Source organism: Nuphar pumila, chromosome 4, assembly GCF_984573655.1.
Source record: "Nuphar pumila chromosome 4, dmNupPumi1.hap1.1, whole genome shotgun sequence".
Classification (NCBI taxonomy): domain Eukaryota; kingdom Viridiplantae; phylum Streptophyta; class Magnoliopsida; order Nymphaeales; family Nymphaeaceae; genus Nuphar; species Nuphar pumila.
Window position 1 is genome coordinate 135,084,735 of NC_143252.1, and position 15,190 is coordinate 135,099,924.

The 15,190-nt window shown below is 38.6% G+C and overlaps 1 protein-coding gene across 1 annotated transcript; it reads left to right on the forward strand.

The window, feature by feature from the left end:
• Positions 1-9,924: 9,924 nt before the first annotated feature.
• LOC149841166 (ABC transporter G family member 21-like) lies at positions 9,925-13,614 on the forward strand. The gene is made up of 5 exons (XM_090005206.1): positions 9,925-10,125; positions 10,559-11,375; positions 11,456-11,692; positions 11,906-12,084; positions 12,943-13,614. Exons 1-5 carry the CDS (start codon positions 9,925-9,927, stop codon positions 13,612-13,614), a joined length of 2,106 nt encoding a protein of 701 aa, XP_089861332.1.
• The last annotated feature ends 1,576 nt before the right edge of the window (positions 13,615-15,190 follow it).

Sequence of the window (15,190 nt, forward strand, 5' to 3'; positions counted from 1 at the left end):
CAAAACAGACCCACCATTGACAAGTGCACACCCCTTACCCTTCCGTGACACCATTGTGGTGTCCCCCTCGGACATCTTTTTTTATCTGCACTGCTTTGTCTCGTTAGTTTGTTTCATTCAAATTCCACCATTTGGTGAGGCGTGGTTCTGTGTTCAGGGCTGAACACTTGTGGAGTGTTGGGCCCTTAAAAGAAGGAAGGCTCCTTTAGGCAAACCACTTTATAAAGTGTTTTGCCCCATACACTGGATCTACTTTCCTATTTAGTGGGTGCGCATGGTTCCTTTTATATATATATATATATATATATATATATATATATATATATATATATATATATATATATATATATATATATATATATATATATATATATATATATATATATATATATATATATGACTGTTAGCTGCGTAACACTCCAACAAAACAGAGGAATGAGTCTCGTTCGATGCTCGTTCAACAAGATGGTCGCCCAGCATTACGACCATCTCTCTCTCTCTCTCTCTATCTATCTATCTATATATATATATATAAAGTGGTAGTTGCATGACACACTTTGTGCCTGACGCAGATGGATGCACGTTGAGTGTCTATCGCACGTGTGATGGATGCTCAGCATACATCCTGTGTATAAAATGCTTTCGGGGACTTTAAAAGTGCTGCTAAAGATAAAAAACCTTTAGTAGTGCTTTACAAGCGCTGCTAAAAGTACTTTGCCTTTTAGTGCGCACAAGACATGCACACGATGAACTATGTACACGAGTTCACTAGAGTCTTGCCAGGTGAGTGGTAGGCAGCTACCACTCACTATATATATATAGAAACTGAAATATGTAAACTAACAAAATATGTAAACTAGTATGAACCAAGATTTTCATAGGATTTTTTGTAAATCTAACCATGCAAATGTATTCGGCATGGTACATTTGCTTGGAATCGACTATTAGATCCTCGTAGTCGGATAAAAAAAACTGTGATTTTGTATGATTGAATATTTATGAAAATCTTGAGCCGTTGATTTTGAAGCCTTAAAAATCCTTCTTATACATTATAATCAAATGATCTAAGAGTCTGTCCCCATACTATGAAATTTTAGAAAAAAAAACTATGAAAACTAGTTTACATATTTTGTTGATATATATAGAAAGAGAAAGGGTAGGGAAAGGGAGGCTGTCCAACTAAAGGTTGAGTTTTTCATTAATTGAATTTTATATATTAGATTTTTATTATTTATTTAGTAAGCAACATGTTTAAAAATATGAATTTTTGATATTTAGATGCATTTTTTAAAGCATTAAAAATCAACAAGGTACAATGCATTGTATTGTAAAGTTTTAAATACATTGTGAGTTGTCGATTTTTTATATTTAAAAAAACACGTCTAAGTATCATAAAATTTTCGTGTAAAGCATATTTCTTACTAAATAAATTAAAAGGAACAAATATATAAGGTCTGATCGATAAAAACCTCAAACATTGAATGAAGGGGAGCCATCCACTCGTCATCATTGTAGATTTTGCACTTTTGGTTGATGGTTTCTCCTTTCCTTATATATATATATATATATATATATATATATATATATATATATATATATATATATATATATATATACACACACACACACATCGTGTGTGTGAAGTGTTACAATATACAACCATAGTGACAAACATTTTTATCGGCAATTTCTCGTTTTCCAAAAACTTACCAGAAATTGAAAAAATTTCATAAATCTCGCATTTTTTTTGGAAATAAAAAAATAAATTTAAAAAAAATAAAAATTTCAAAAATCTCACATTTTAAGGCTAATATTAACAACTTTTAAGGCTAATTCATCATGTCCCTCCTCCCTCTGACATGACCGTCGGCCTTCGGTCGTTTGTTGAAGGTTGTTATCTTCTGCTCCAGCCTGCATCACCTCTAGCCAGTCCAAAGTCATCCCTTCCACTGCGGCCTGCTCCTCCCCAATGTCCCCATGCACAGATGACCTCCCATGGCTGGACTGCTCTTCATCCTTCCTCGTGACTAAAGGTTGGTCGAACTTCAAAAGCGCCTGAAAGCGGTTCGCCAGTTTCTTCCTCTGCTGGTCTTGTCACTGTTTTGGGGGTTTGTGGGTCACCGTGACCTTATCACCATCGCATTTGGGGTTTTCTTCAGGCACCACCAAGTGCAACCAACATCGTTCCGATGCATGAGAAATGGCTCTGCAGAGGCTGTTGTATCTATTACTTGTCTCATAGAGAACATCTGGGCACCGCCAGGCGCAACCAACGTTTAAATCGCGATAAATTTCATAAATATCGCGTTTAAATAGCGGTATTTATGTTTTTTCATAAATCTCGCGATATTTTGAAAATCTCGAGAGAAATTGCCGTTTTAAATTTTCAGGCAATTTTTCACGATATTATCGTGAGATTTTCATAAATCTCGCGATATTTGTCACACTGTACACAACTGTCGCTGCATTTTAATAACATACACAATTGATTTTTAAACAAGATATGCTCCTACAAGTGGGCGTTTATATAATTTCTGAAATTAGGTTTTCTGTCATTTGTTTGAATTGTATTTAATTTAAACATGCAATAATCAATCAACCCTTAACTCAAAATCCCCTATCCTTTCCCTAAGCCATCCTCCCTCTTTTGTTGATTGCTCACACATGGCCGAAAATCCAGCGAAAAAACAATGGAATTAAATCCGCCGAGTGCCAAGTGGTGTCCAGTATTGTTCAGCATACATAAATCTCTCTCTCTCTCTCTCTCTAGAAAGAAGTGAAGAAATATGGGTGTCATACTTAGGTTTTGTATTGGATTTTTTGGTTCATTTTGAGCAATTTCTTGTTTTCTTGCGAGTTTTTGTTTGGGTTTTTTTTTTTTTTTTTGCAAAATTTTCGGCTGGAGATTTTGGTGTTGGAGCCTTCCTATATTATGATTAGGGTTTGGCAATCGAGCATCGAAATGAAGTTCCTCTGATCGTCCATCCCTGTGAAGATGGAGATGCAGCCCTTCTTGGAGCTTGGCAACAATGCCAATACCTCATCTAGCAGGAAGCATGCAGAAGAAGGACAAAATCCCGACTCTATAAAGTTTGACTGTACCAGCCTGTCCGAGCTCATCAAGTCCAACATCCAGCATAGTTGAATGTTTTAGTAAATGAGAACGTAGAGATCTGCAACATATGATAACGAACACGGGGGTTTCTGTTAATACTAGGGTTGGGCATCGGGCCGGCCTGGACCGTTTAGAGCTTGGCATGTTGGGCTTTAAGTGCATCCTGACCCGTTTACTAACTGGATGAGTTTTGGTTCGGTTCTTAACAGGCTCGGGTTTTAAGAGCATGGCCCGGCCCATTGGCCATTGGGCCAATGTAAAGCTGGTTGGGTCCGACTTGGCCTGACCCAAATCCATTTGTAAATAGTAATAATTAACAAATTTCAAACTTCAAGTGTACCTAACTAATTATTTTTTTATAAAATTAATACAATTAATTAGGTAAATAGTAATAGTTTATATTATTAAAAAAATAATAAATAACTCAGGCCCATTGGGCCGGCCCAAGCCTAGCCCACGTATGTAACGCACCTGGCCTTAAAATCTTGGCCCAAACCCAGCCTCTTGCCCACCCCTAGTTAATACAAGGTTATTGTGCAACAAAGAAGTAGCCGGTCATAATTTCATTTTGCAGCTTAGTGTTGGTTTTGAGCCTCAAAGCCTCACCAGTTTATACTTCGTTTAGCTTCTTCTGGACACACACTCATTCTACTTTGCAACTGTAAATCAGGTGCATTATGATGTTCTTTTATTGTTGTTAATGAGAGAGAGAGAGAGAGAGAGAGAGAGAGAGAGAGAGAGAGAGAGAGAGAGAGAGAGACTGTTTTCAGCCATTCAACATGAGGAGATCAGCGGCAATGATTTTATTTTTGCAAAACAAAGGGAATTAGCAGCATCGTTAGCGGAGGTCTTGACCGCCGCTAATGCCTCTAAATCTCAAAAACTTCATGCACGAGCATTGTTCGACGGAAGGACCATCTAGCGTGGTTTTGTACCATGACACCATATTGTAGTACACCCTCTTGTTTTTCATGGATATAGCCACCAAAAGATAATCTAACCACACAGATGTGTTTAACATGGTTTACTTACTGTTTTAAAAGGTTTTATCATATTTAAAAGGCCACAAAATTCTATTTTCAGATGGTGAAAAATTAATGGCTCACAATTCATGAAAATAACGATGGCTTAAAATAATACAAAACATCATATTTGAGTCAATGTAAACAAAGCAAAACATGCTAAACACGATCGAATGGTTTGATTTTTCATTTGGCACTTGAATCAATGTAAACAAAGCATGTACTAAGTGATGGTGTTTCAATACCACCATAGAAGCACCCATATATATGGGAGTAGTGTCAAACTGTCCGATACAAATGAGAATTTTTGTGCTGCTGATCGTGGGCGATCATCCACACAAAACAACAACACAAAACAAATTGCATGCTTTACACTTTTTAGCAGCGGTTCAAAACTGTTAAAGAGTAATCCTTTGAAAAAAAATGGTGTGGTGCAAGGCTGCACGCCCAACGCTTCGGGTGTTTGACGATACGCTTTGTGCTATATATATATATATATATATATATATATATATATATATATATATATATATATATATATAGAGAGAGAGAGAGAGAGAGAGAGAGAGAGAGAGAGTATTAGGCCCCATACTTTGAAGTGTTTTATAATAGATTTGAACCATTATATGTGTTTAGCATGCTCAATTTAGTGGAAATTGACTTTTAGATCATGTTTTTTGACAAAAAAATGTATTTTTATGATCTGAAAAAATTTGGTGCCTTCATAGCCATTGATTTTGGATCACTGAAAAAACCTGTATATAGGTCAAATTCTGGTGATCAAAAGCTAGTTCCCACTACACAAAACCTATAGATCACGTCTATGGTGTTAGATGTGAGAAAAAATACTAAAAACTCTGATTTTGGTATATATATATATATATATATATATATATATATATATATATATATGAGAACTAATGTGTGAACCACTATTTTGATGGATTTTTTGTTCTTTTCTCTTTAATCTAACAGTACGAATGTGATCTACATGCTTGGATTTAGAAGAACCCCATGCATAAACAAATTTTTTTTAAGACTTTAAAATCAATGACTCATAATCTTTATAAATATTCAAGCATTCAAAAATCACATTTTTTAATAGAAAATACATGATCCAATGATTGATTCTTATCGAATTCCCCCTGTCAAGCACATCCACATGATTTTATTTGCATTTTTTTTAAATGCCCATATTTTTAGCCCTCATATTCTAGTTCTCATATTTAAGTTCTCATGTTCTGAAACATGAGAACTGAAAATACAAGAACTAATATGTGAACCACTATTTTCATGAAATTTTAATTATTTTCCCTTGAATCTAACCATACCTATGTGATTATAAGAACCCACTCTTGAATAATCTGATTTTGATGCATAAATGTGATTTTTTTAAGGTTTTAAAATCAACAACTCATCATCTTCATAAATATTCAAGCATTCAAAAATCATATTTTTTTATCAAAAATATATGATCCAATGATTGATTCCTAGCAAATTCACCATGCCAAATATATTCACATGGTTGGATTTGCAAAAAGTGTTGAAAATGCCTATATTTTTAGTTCTCATATTCTAGTTACTCTTAGTGAATATATATATATATATATATATATATATATATATATATATATATATATATATATATATATATATATATATATATATATATATATATATATATATATATGGAGAGAATCACTAGAATACCATAACTGAAAATATGAAAACTAATGTCTGAACCAGTATTTTAACAGATTTTTTGTTCTTTTTTCTTGAATCTAACCACAAGGATGTAATCTACATGCTTGGAATTATAAGAAGCTGCTCTTGAAACATCCAATTTTAATTCCTAAAAGTGATTTTTTTTATGATTTAAAAATCAATGGCTCATAATTTAAGCATTCAAAAATCATAATTTTCATCAAAAATACATGATCCAATGGTTGATTCGTAGCAAATTCACCATGCCAAGAACATCCACAAGGTTGAATTTGCAAAAAAGTGTTGAAAATACCTGCATTTTTAATTCTCATATTCTAGTCTCTCTCTCTCTCTCTCTCTCTCTCTCTATATATATATATATATATATATATATATATATATATATATATATATATATATATATATATATAAAGGAAAGTAGTAACGCACAAGCTTCCACCTCTCATTCTCAATGTGCGGGTTGTATGACTCACAAGTTGTGTCAATAGCCTCCTTGGGATTCGTGACATATTATTTTGAGAGGAACAGATGCAATGTGATGGCATATGTTCGGGATGCTGCTGCATTCAACTGTTGTTTGTTCCCACAGCTTACAGGCTGTATAGCAAAAAATGGTGGGTGATCAAGTGCAGCAACGCACTACTGGGGACATACTATTTTGGGAGGAATAATCAGGTGCAATGTAATTGCACACTTTTAGTGTGCTGCTGCACTTAATCACCTACCAATTTTAGATATAGCCCGTCAACTGTGTGGTCTAACAACAGATACAATCACTTCACCAGATTCTTCCTCCCAGAATAGTATGTCCTACTCCCTATAATAAATAAAAAAACCCAACATTGGGAAGGAAGCAGATCAGGTCATGCTGAACATTAGCGTTTTTGCCCATGCTGACATCCTGGCCATCCGATTTGCATTTTAAAAAGCTCAAAATTCCATAAAACCAGGTGGCATTCATCCAAAATGCAAACAGACGGCCACGATGTCGGCATGATAAAAAACACTCATGTTCAGCATGACCTGATCTGCTTTCCATTGGGAATGAGGGGTGGAAGGTCGTGCATCACTCCTTTTTTTTTTGAGAGAGAGAGAGGTGTTGGGATACACAACCAGCCGAGCTAGATCTTGACTCGGGTTCGGCTCATTTAAGCTCGGTCCGAGCTTGCCCGTAAACATAAATGAGCCGAGCTTGAACACAAGTCTAAGCTCGATGTGCATGAACGAGCCAAGCTTGATCAAGTCATTGAACTCGATTAAGCTCAAAAACTCGATGAAGCTCGAATATATATATATATATATATATATTTCAAATTTAATTCATAACCTATTTTGCAGTAGGTGCTGAGATTGAATTTTGCGCCTTACTTTTTTTCGGTAAATGCTAGTCTAGGGGTTTTAGTATTTGTGTCATAGTAAACAAAAAACATGGTCTGGAGCCGTGGTGGGACATTTGTACAGTGATTGGGGAGGTTAAGAATTGAATCCCACCTGCTAACCTTTTAGAATGCTATCCAAGCTCGGCTTGGCTTGAATTCAGAATCGAGCCAAGCCTGAACAATGCTGTTGAAGCTTGGCTCTGAGCTCGAGCCCTGAGCTTGAACAAAGGCATTTTGAAACGAGCCCAGTTAGAACAGCCAAGGCTCAACTCGAACTCGGCTGGTGTGCATCCCTACTCAAGTGTCCTTTCATTTCCGTGCCCCCCTATCGACCTATCTAACATTAAAGGCCACTATTGTTGGGCATTGCTGCGTTTGCTAATTGATTCACATTCCTTATGCACTCACCAAAGCCTATGCCTAATAGAAAGAGGAGAAAAGGACTTACCAACACTTTTCGGAGATGGATGGCTGACCAGTGACCACCAACATATATTTTTTACTGTATTAAAAAATTAATATGACTTATTCTTTGCAGTATATATATATATATATATATATATATATATATATATATATATATATATCAACATTCATTCCAAGACGTCCCATGAAAAGCAAACCTACTCACTTTTCTTCATTACAGTTTTGCTTTCAATGGTTGATACATGAAAAAATATAAAGAGAGAAAAAGAAAGATAGAGAATCTTCAAAGACACCATGTCTCAAAATCAAACACAAGGCATTTTCTTTTTGCTTTTTATATCCCCTCAGTCTAAACAATAGACTGCCCCCTCCTTTTTCATGCAGTCTTTATAAAAGGAAAGACATAAATGGGCTTAGGCCAGATGGAGAGTTGGCAGCAGAAATAGAAATCTCCCTTTTCTCTTGTCAAAGCCATATTATGCTGCATTACCATCCTCATCATCATATATGTACACCATGTTAAGTTCTTGACTTATATGTGCTCTAACATCTAGAGAACATGTTGCAATATGATCCCTCAAAAAGAATCTCTGCAAAGAAGGCAATGGAGCACACTTACTTTGATGATTTAAACAAAACTCACCTTTGAGAAATGGTTTTCACATTGGCAGTGTGCAATCTCACCCTCTTAAGTGAGATCATTTGCTTTCCTCAAGCACTTGTTTTAACATTTGTGAACAACAAACAGGTCATGTTGGATGCAGTTATTTCATTAACATGTTTGTCGGTTCTCTTTTCAATTTTTTTAATTAACATATGCACAAGTGTCAAATTGTTTTAATTTTTTTATTTCAAACAATTTTTTTTTATTTTTTATTTTAAATTTGTGATATGTTAGCGACAGATATTATCCGTCGCTAATATTTGGTTTTGCGATGGAATGTAATCCATAGCTAATCTGTTGCTAAAACAGCGACGGATTAGCGATGGATACGTATCTGTCGCAAAATTAAATTCATGCTTATTTAGCGACGAACTCGCAACGGATCATAGTCGTCGCTAATTCATCATAAATTAGCGACAAATCATTTCTATCATTATTTAGCGACCAAAAAATTGTGATGAGCGCTATCCTTCGCTAATTAAGCAGTTCAACGACGGATTTGTGATGAATTAGCGATGGATAGTGTCTGTCGCTAATTCATATTTTTCTTGTAGTGAGTGACTTCTCTCTCTATCTATCTATCTATATATATATATATATATATATATATAACTGAACATATTATGCCTTATTTTTCATTATGCTTTATTCTGCCCCATAGTTTTCAAGTATGTTATGATAGATCTGAATCATTAGATGTGTTTAGAATCGACTCTTAGATCATGTTTTTATAGATGAAAAAATATAATTTTATGAGTAAGGAAAAACTAATACCTTCATGGCCATTGATTTTGGATCATCGAAAAAACCTGTATACAGGTCAGATTATGGTGATTCAAAAGCCGGTTCTCATTAAACAAAACCTATAGATCACATTTATGGTGTTAAATGTGAAGAAAAAATTCAAAAAATAATATTTTTTGAAAGAGCAGCCTAAAAAAATGAGCACGAGGAGGGCATATATATATAGGTGTGAGTCATGACCTCTCGCTCTGTAACTTTGATTACGCGCATCTTAAATTAAATTTGGGTTTCGTCTACCTGACCACTCTCAACCCATTGACTACTCTGGTTGGTTTGGGTTGATTGACTTGATACAATTCAAAATACCATCCATCATTATCATCATAATCATTATAAAGTACAAATCATCGTCATCATAATCATGAACAGATATCTATTTGAGAGAGGAAACGCAGGATACAAAGCGGTTGGCCTGGTACCGCTTACTTCTTATGGCATATTCACAACCAAAAACAGTGAGGAGGAAGTTGGGTTCCAGCTGCCCATATATGGAAGTACGGTGAGTGAAAAAACTCCTTTTGCATGTGACAGGCGTCGTGTCCACCACTGGCCGCTGCCAACGCACTACTACTTAAGCACTACCCTCCTCTATTCATTCATCCCCCATTCCCCCTTCTTTTTTCTCCCCCTCCTTAGCATCACAACACCCACGTTTCACCTTTTTTTTTCCTATATAAAGGATCTCGACTCTCCCTCGTGCTCTCCTCTTGTCACAACTCCACCATCTTTCTCCATTCTTATGTGTTCCTCATTCAAAATTTCTTTTGTTCTCTAAAAACCCTGGAGATAATGATGCCTCCTGAGGATCGGTTGGAGCAAGAGAATATGAAACGCGCTTCGGATTCGGCCATCCTTGATGCATCTGCTGATGTTCAAGTTCAATCTCCACTATCTAAAAAACAGCAGCAGCAGCAGCCGCAGACTCCATTCCCTACCAATGGTGCCCATTGTTTGGATCTATGTCAGCCTTTGCGTCATGTCATACTCAAGGTTGGTTTTTGCTTATTTTTTTTTTTACTTGATAAAACTCTTCTTCTTTCATTTAACAAAGAAAAACTCCTACCGAGAATTAGGTCACTTAACCAACGGGGCGATAGGAGCTGTCGGTGCACGTCTCCTTGTGATGTGAGGTTACAGGTTCAAAACCCAGTGTTACCTTTAATAATAACTGGTGGGATCTTCCCAACCCAAGCTTGCCTTTAAAAAAAAGAGAACTAGGTCGCTTAACAGGCCTGGCTGTGAGGTAAAACTCCAAGGACACGACCGCTCAGCCTTACTACCACTCAGCCTTAATTACATCCCCCAACCGTGATAAAGCAATGACAGCTCTCATGCACCAGTAGGATTCGATTCTGGGCCTTCATCACTCAATTCAGTTCTTTTTTACTACAATAATATGCATTTTTTTTCTTATTTGTTGCAGTTTGAGGACGTGGGGTACAAGATCAAGATAGGTTCTGACGATGGTGGCTCATGCTTGCCAAGTAATCCCACCAACCTGATGAGGTGTTTAATAGAGAAAACTATACTTGAAGGAATAAGTGGGATGGTAAGGCCAGGGGAGGTTCTGGCAATGTTGGGGCCTTCCGGAAGCGGGAAGACCACCCTCCTCACTGCCTTAGCAGGCAGATTGCAGAAGGGGAAGGTCTCCGGCAGCATAACATACAATGGGCAGCCCTTCTCCAGCTCTGTCAAGAGGATGACAGGCTTTGTGAGCCAGGACGACGTGCTCTACCCTCACCTCACTGTCTTGGAGACCCTGGTGTTCTCGGCCTTGCTTAAACTCCCCAATACACTGAGCAGAGAGGAGAAAATGGAGCAAGCAGAGCGGGTTGTGCAGGAGCTTGGGCTCACCAAGTGCAAGAACAGCATCATTGGGGGTCCTCTGCTGAGGGGAGTCTCCGGTGGGGAACGCAAGAGGGTGAGCATAGGCCAGGAGATGCTCATCAACCCCAGCCTGCTGCTGCTGGACGAGCCCACCTCCGGCATGGACTCCACAACCGCGCAGAGGATCGCGGCCACCCTACAAGGTCTGGCAAGAGGAGGCAGAACTGTAGTAGCCACCATTCACCAGCCATCTAGCAGATTATACCACATGTTCGACAGGATTCTGCTCCTGTGCGACGGCAACTGCATCTATAGCGACAATGCCTCCGAAGCGATGAGCTACTTCTCTTCCCTCGGATTCACTCCATCGCTTGCCATGAATCCTGCCGACTTCTTGCTTGATATTGCGAATGGTAATCTAGCAGTTACCTTAAACTCCTCTTCTCTTCCTCCCGGCCTTCTTCGAATTGAATAAATTTTGTCGAATTCGCAGGTGTTGCACCTGATCTTAAGACGGCTTCGGCGGGCTTGAGTGCCATGGAGCAGCCTGATCACAATGCTGTTTCTGCCATTAAGCAGTCACTCATCTTGTCATATAACAAGAACCTTTCCACTGCCTTAAAGATGGAGCTTCCTCATCAAAATGACTACTGTTGGGAACAACGTAACTCCTCTGCTACGCTCATGAAGCGACCAAAATCTACTCACCATCTTTCATTCTCGTGTACGGGTAAGTGTGTTGAGAAAGTTATGCTATAAATTTTTTTTAAGGAAAGTTGGGCTATAATTTTTGAGTTAATACTTTTATTAACATTTCTTTTGGTTACTTTTCTTATTAACAATGCTATTATATGTAACAATACAATTACCATAGGATGCACTATCATTAAACTAATTAGTGAGAGTTGAAAGAGGTACTATAACTGAATTATAGCTAAATCAGGTTTGGAGAATGATTGGAGCACAACTTGGTGGGAGCAGTTCAGTGTGCTGTTAACGAGGAGCTTGAAGGAAAGGAAGCATGAATCGTTCTCCAGGCTAAGGCTTCTCCAGGTGCTCTCAGTCTCAGTTCTGTCTGGCCTCATGTGGTGGCATTCCAAAGTTTCCAACATTCAAGATCAGGTACTTTTGTCCATTTGTAATTTATTACTCTTGTCTTACTCCTGTCGCCCTATATAATATCAATCACATGGGAAACCGCAGCCACTTAGTCACCGTGCTCGAGGGCGCGGCTAGGACCCTTCATCCCCCAGGACCTATGCTGGGCTTCAGCTTATGCACGGGTAGCACTCGCTGAAATCGAACCCCTACTGATGGTATGCCAGTCCAATCCCTTGGGGTACATGTAGGGCTGGTAAACTAACCGAACAGGCCGGGCTGTTAAGGATCGGCTCGTTTACAGCCACATACAGCCAAGGCCCGCTTCAACTACGTTAACCCTTTGGGGTAACATGTAGAGCTGGTAAACTAGCCAAACGAACCTAACAGGCCGGGGCCGTTAGGGATCGGCTTATTTACAGCTACAGTGTTCGGACTCGGCTCGTATGGCTCGTGCGAGCCAAGCCGATCTCGTATATGTCCGAGCCTGAGTTGGCTCGCATAAATAAAAATTTTTTTTGGAAGGGTTTATTGTGAAAATGTTACCTGTGACCTGTTAAATGCAAGTATGCCCACCAACACAGTTGAGCTAACATAGTTTTTTCAACATTTATAGTGCAATAAAATTTGCATAACCTATCTAAACGAGCCTATATGAGCCCAGGCGAACACCCCTTGTTCTTGCTGGACTCGGCTATGTATGACGAACGATCTCATGTTTGGCTCGCCATCCAAACTAACCGAACATGTACGAGTTTGGGACGAGCCGAACTAAGTCAAGCGACGAGTTGCTCGGTTCTTTTACCAGCCTTAGGTAATGCCTGTCTTAATTGTTTCACTTAATTAAATCAATCAACTAAAAACAACCTTTTTTTTTTGTAGGTGGGTCTGCTCTTCTTCTTCTCCATCTTCTGGAGTTTCTTCCCACTATTCAACGCAGTCTTCACCTTCCCACAAGAGAGGCCAATGCTGGTGAAAGAGCGCAATTCCAGAATGTACCGTCTCTCTGCATACTTCATGGCTAGGATGGCTGGGGATTTGCCCATGGAACTGGTCCTCCCCACACTGTTCATCACAATAACTTACTGGATGGGAGGCCTCAAGCCAAACTTCCCTGCTTTCATCCTCACCCTCCTTATCATTCTCTACAATGTGTTGGTGTCACAGGGCCTGGGCCTAGCTCTCGGGGCGGTCCTCATGGACACCAAGCAGGGGGCTACCTTGTCATCAGTCTTGATGCTCACCTTTCTGCTGGCTAGTGATTACTACGTTCAGCATGTACCTGCATTCATATCTTGGCTCAAGTACTTCTCCTTTAGCCATTACTGCTACAAACTGCTGCTTGGAGTTCAGTACTCTGATGAAGACTGCTATGTATGTGGTGGGTCACCCTCACAAGGGAGGATCCTCTGTAGGGTTGCAGACTACCCGGCAGTTAAGCTTGTGGGGCTTGACCATAAGGGGTTGGATGTGGCTGCATTGACCTTAATGCTTGTTGGTTATAGGCTAATTGCTTATGCTGCACTGAGAATGGGTAGAGCAGCTCGTTGTTAATTTATTAATTAACATCTTTACATTGTCGCTGGCTCATTGTGACTTTTATTTATCAAAGAAAAAGCAAAGGTTTCCTGTTTTTTTAAGATGATAATTAACAAGGACATGAGATCGCTTCATGAAGGTGAGGATCCCTATCTACTTGATCTTGCACGTAGACGAAGAAAGAAAGAAATTTCATGTATAACCCTGGAGAGTATCATGTTTTCTTGGTTCTTGACATCTACATAGGATTTTGCCCACACGATCGATGGCCCAGCGTGGTTAGGTCTTCATGTTGGGTGCGGTTTCTTCCGGTTATAAATTTAAAATAAAAAATAAAAAGTTGAAGGAAGTCAGACTTGGATACTCACGTGGCGGAATGGGACCAACTCTGGCGTATGGTCAAAGTGACACCTGACGACTGCTGTCAAAAACGTTTCCTTTTGTAAAAGGAAGAAAATTTCTACGCGTTTTCCTTTCCTTTCTGTTGGTCACACTTTTGGTTCTTTCCCAAGTGATATTTTGTGCAAGCTAACAAAAACGTGTTTGTTATGGACAACATGGAGAGTTTGTTTTGTTTTGTGAAGTAACCATAAATTCAGAATTATAAGAAATGGGACTAGCTCGCTTGATATTTACACCAAAAAACCACCCCAGGATCATAGACCTAGCCACGCTAGCTGTGCCTGCCATACATACTATCACTGTCTTGGCAGTAGGGATGGCAATGGACAGGGGCGGGGGACAGGGTCTCCACCCCCACCCCGTCTCAAGATTAGAACCTCCATCCCCGCACGGGGATGAATTTTAACCTCCACCCCCGCCTTCATCCCTGTTTCATGTCCTCCATCCCGGGTTCAAACGGGGATGAGGCAGTTTCCCCATAGTCTATTGCCATCCTTTAGAAGGACTGGTGATGGGGCTAGGCAGGGATTGTAGCGGGGCGGGAAAAAGTGTAAGTCCATCCCAGAACAGTATGAGAATGGGCATGATGACACAGGGGATGAGTGGAAGGAAACTGTGCCTCCCACAACACACAAAGGGGCAGAGCTACGTTGTGGGGAGGGTGGGCACATGCCAACCCTGACCCACAAAAATCCCCCAAGGGTTATGGGTCACCCGCAGGGTATGCGGGAAGTGTCATCATGCCCATCCTTAATTAGCACAATGCATGATGTTTTCTGGGATTTAATTTATTTTTAAAGAACATAAAATTTTAATTAGGTTTTAGGATTTTTTGTGTTTTTTAATTAACATTATGCATGCAACGAACACTTGGTTTTCATTAGAATATTAAGGGATTTTTAATTAGCATAAATGTATAATTTTTTTAGGATTCGGGCTATTGATTTGGATTTTTGCAAATAACATGAATATTTTTTTGTGTTCTTTTTCTTTTTACTTATCATTAAGCGTGATTCTATTAATGAATGTTTGATTTTAGTTAACACTTATCAAACCCCTAAATCTTTGATTTTTGTTAGGGTTACATTTTGATTTTGATTTTTCAAATGACATGAATATTTAATTAGGTATTTTTGTGCTTTTTTTCTCAATCAACATTAAACATGATTTCATGAATTCACGATTGATT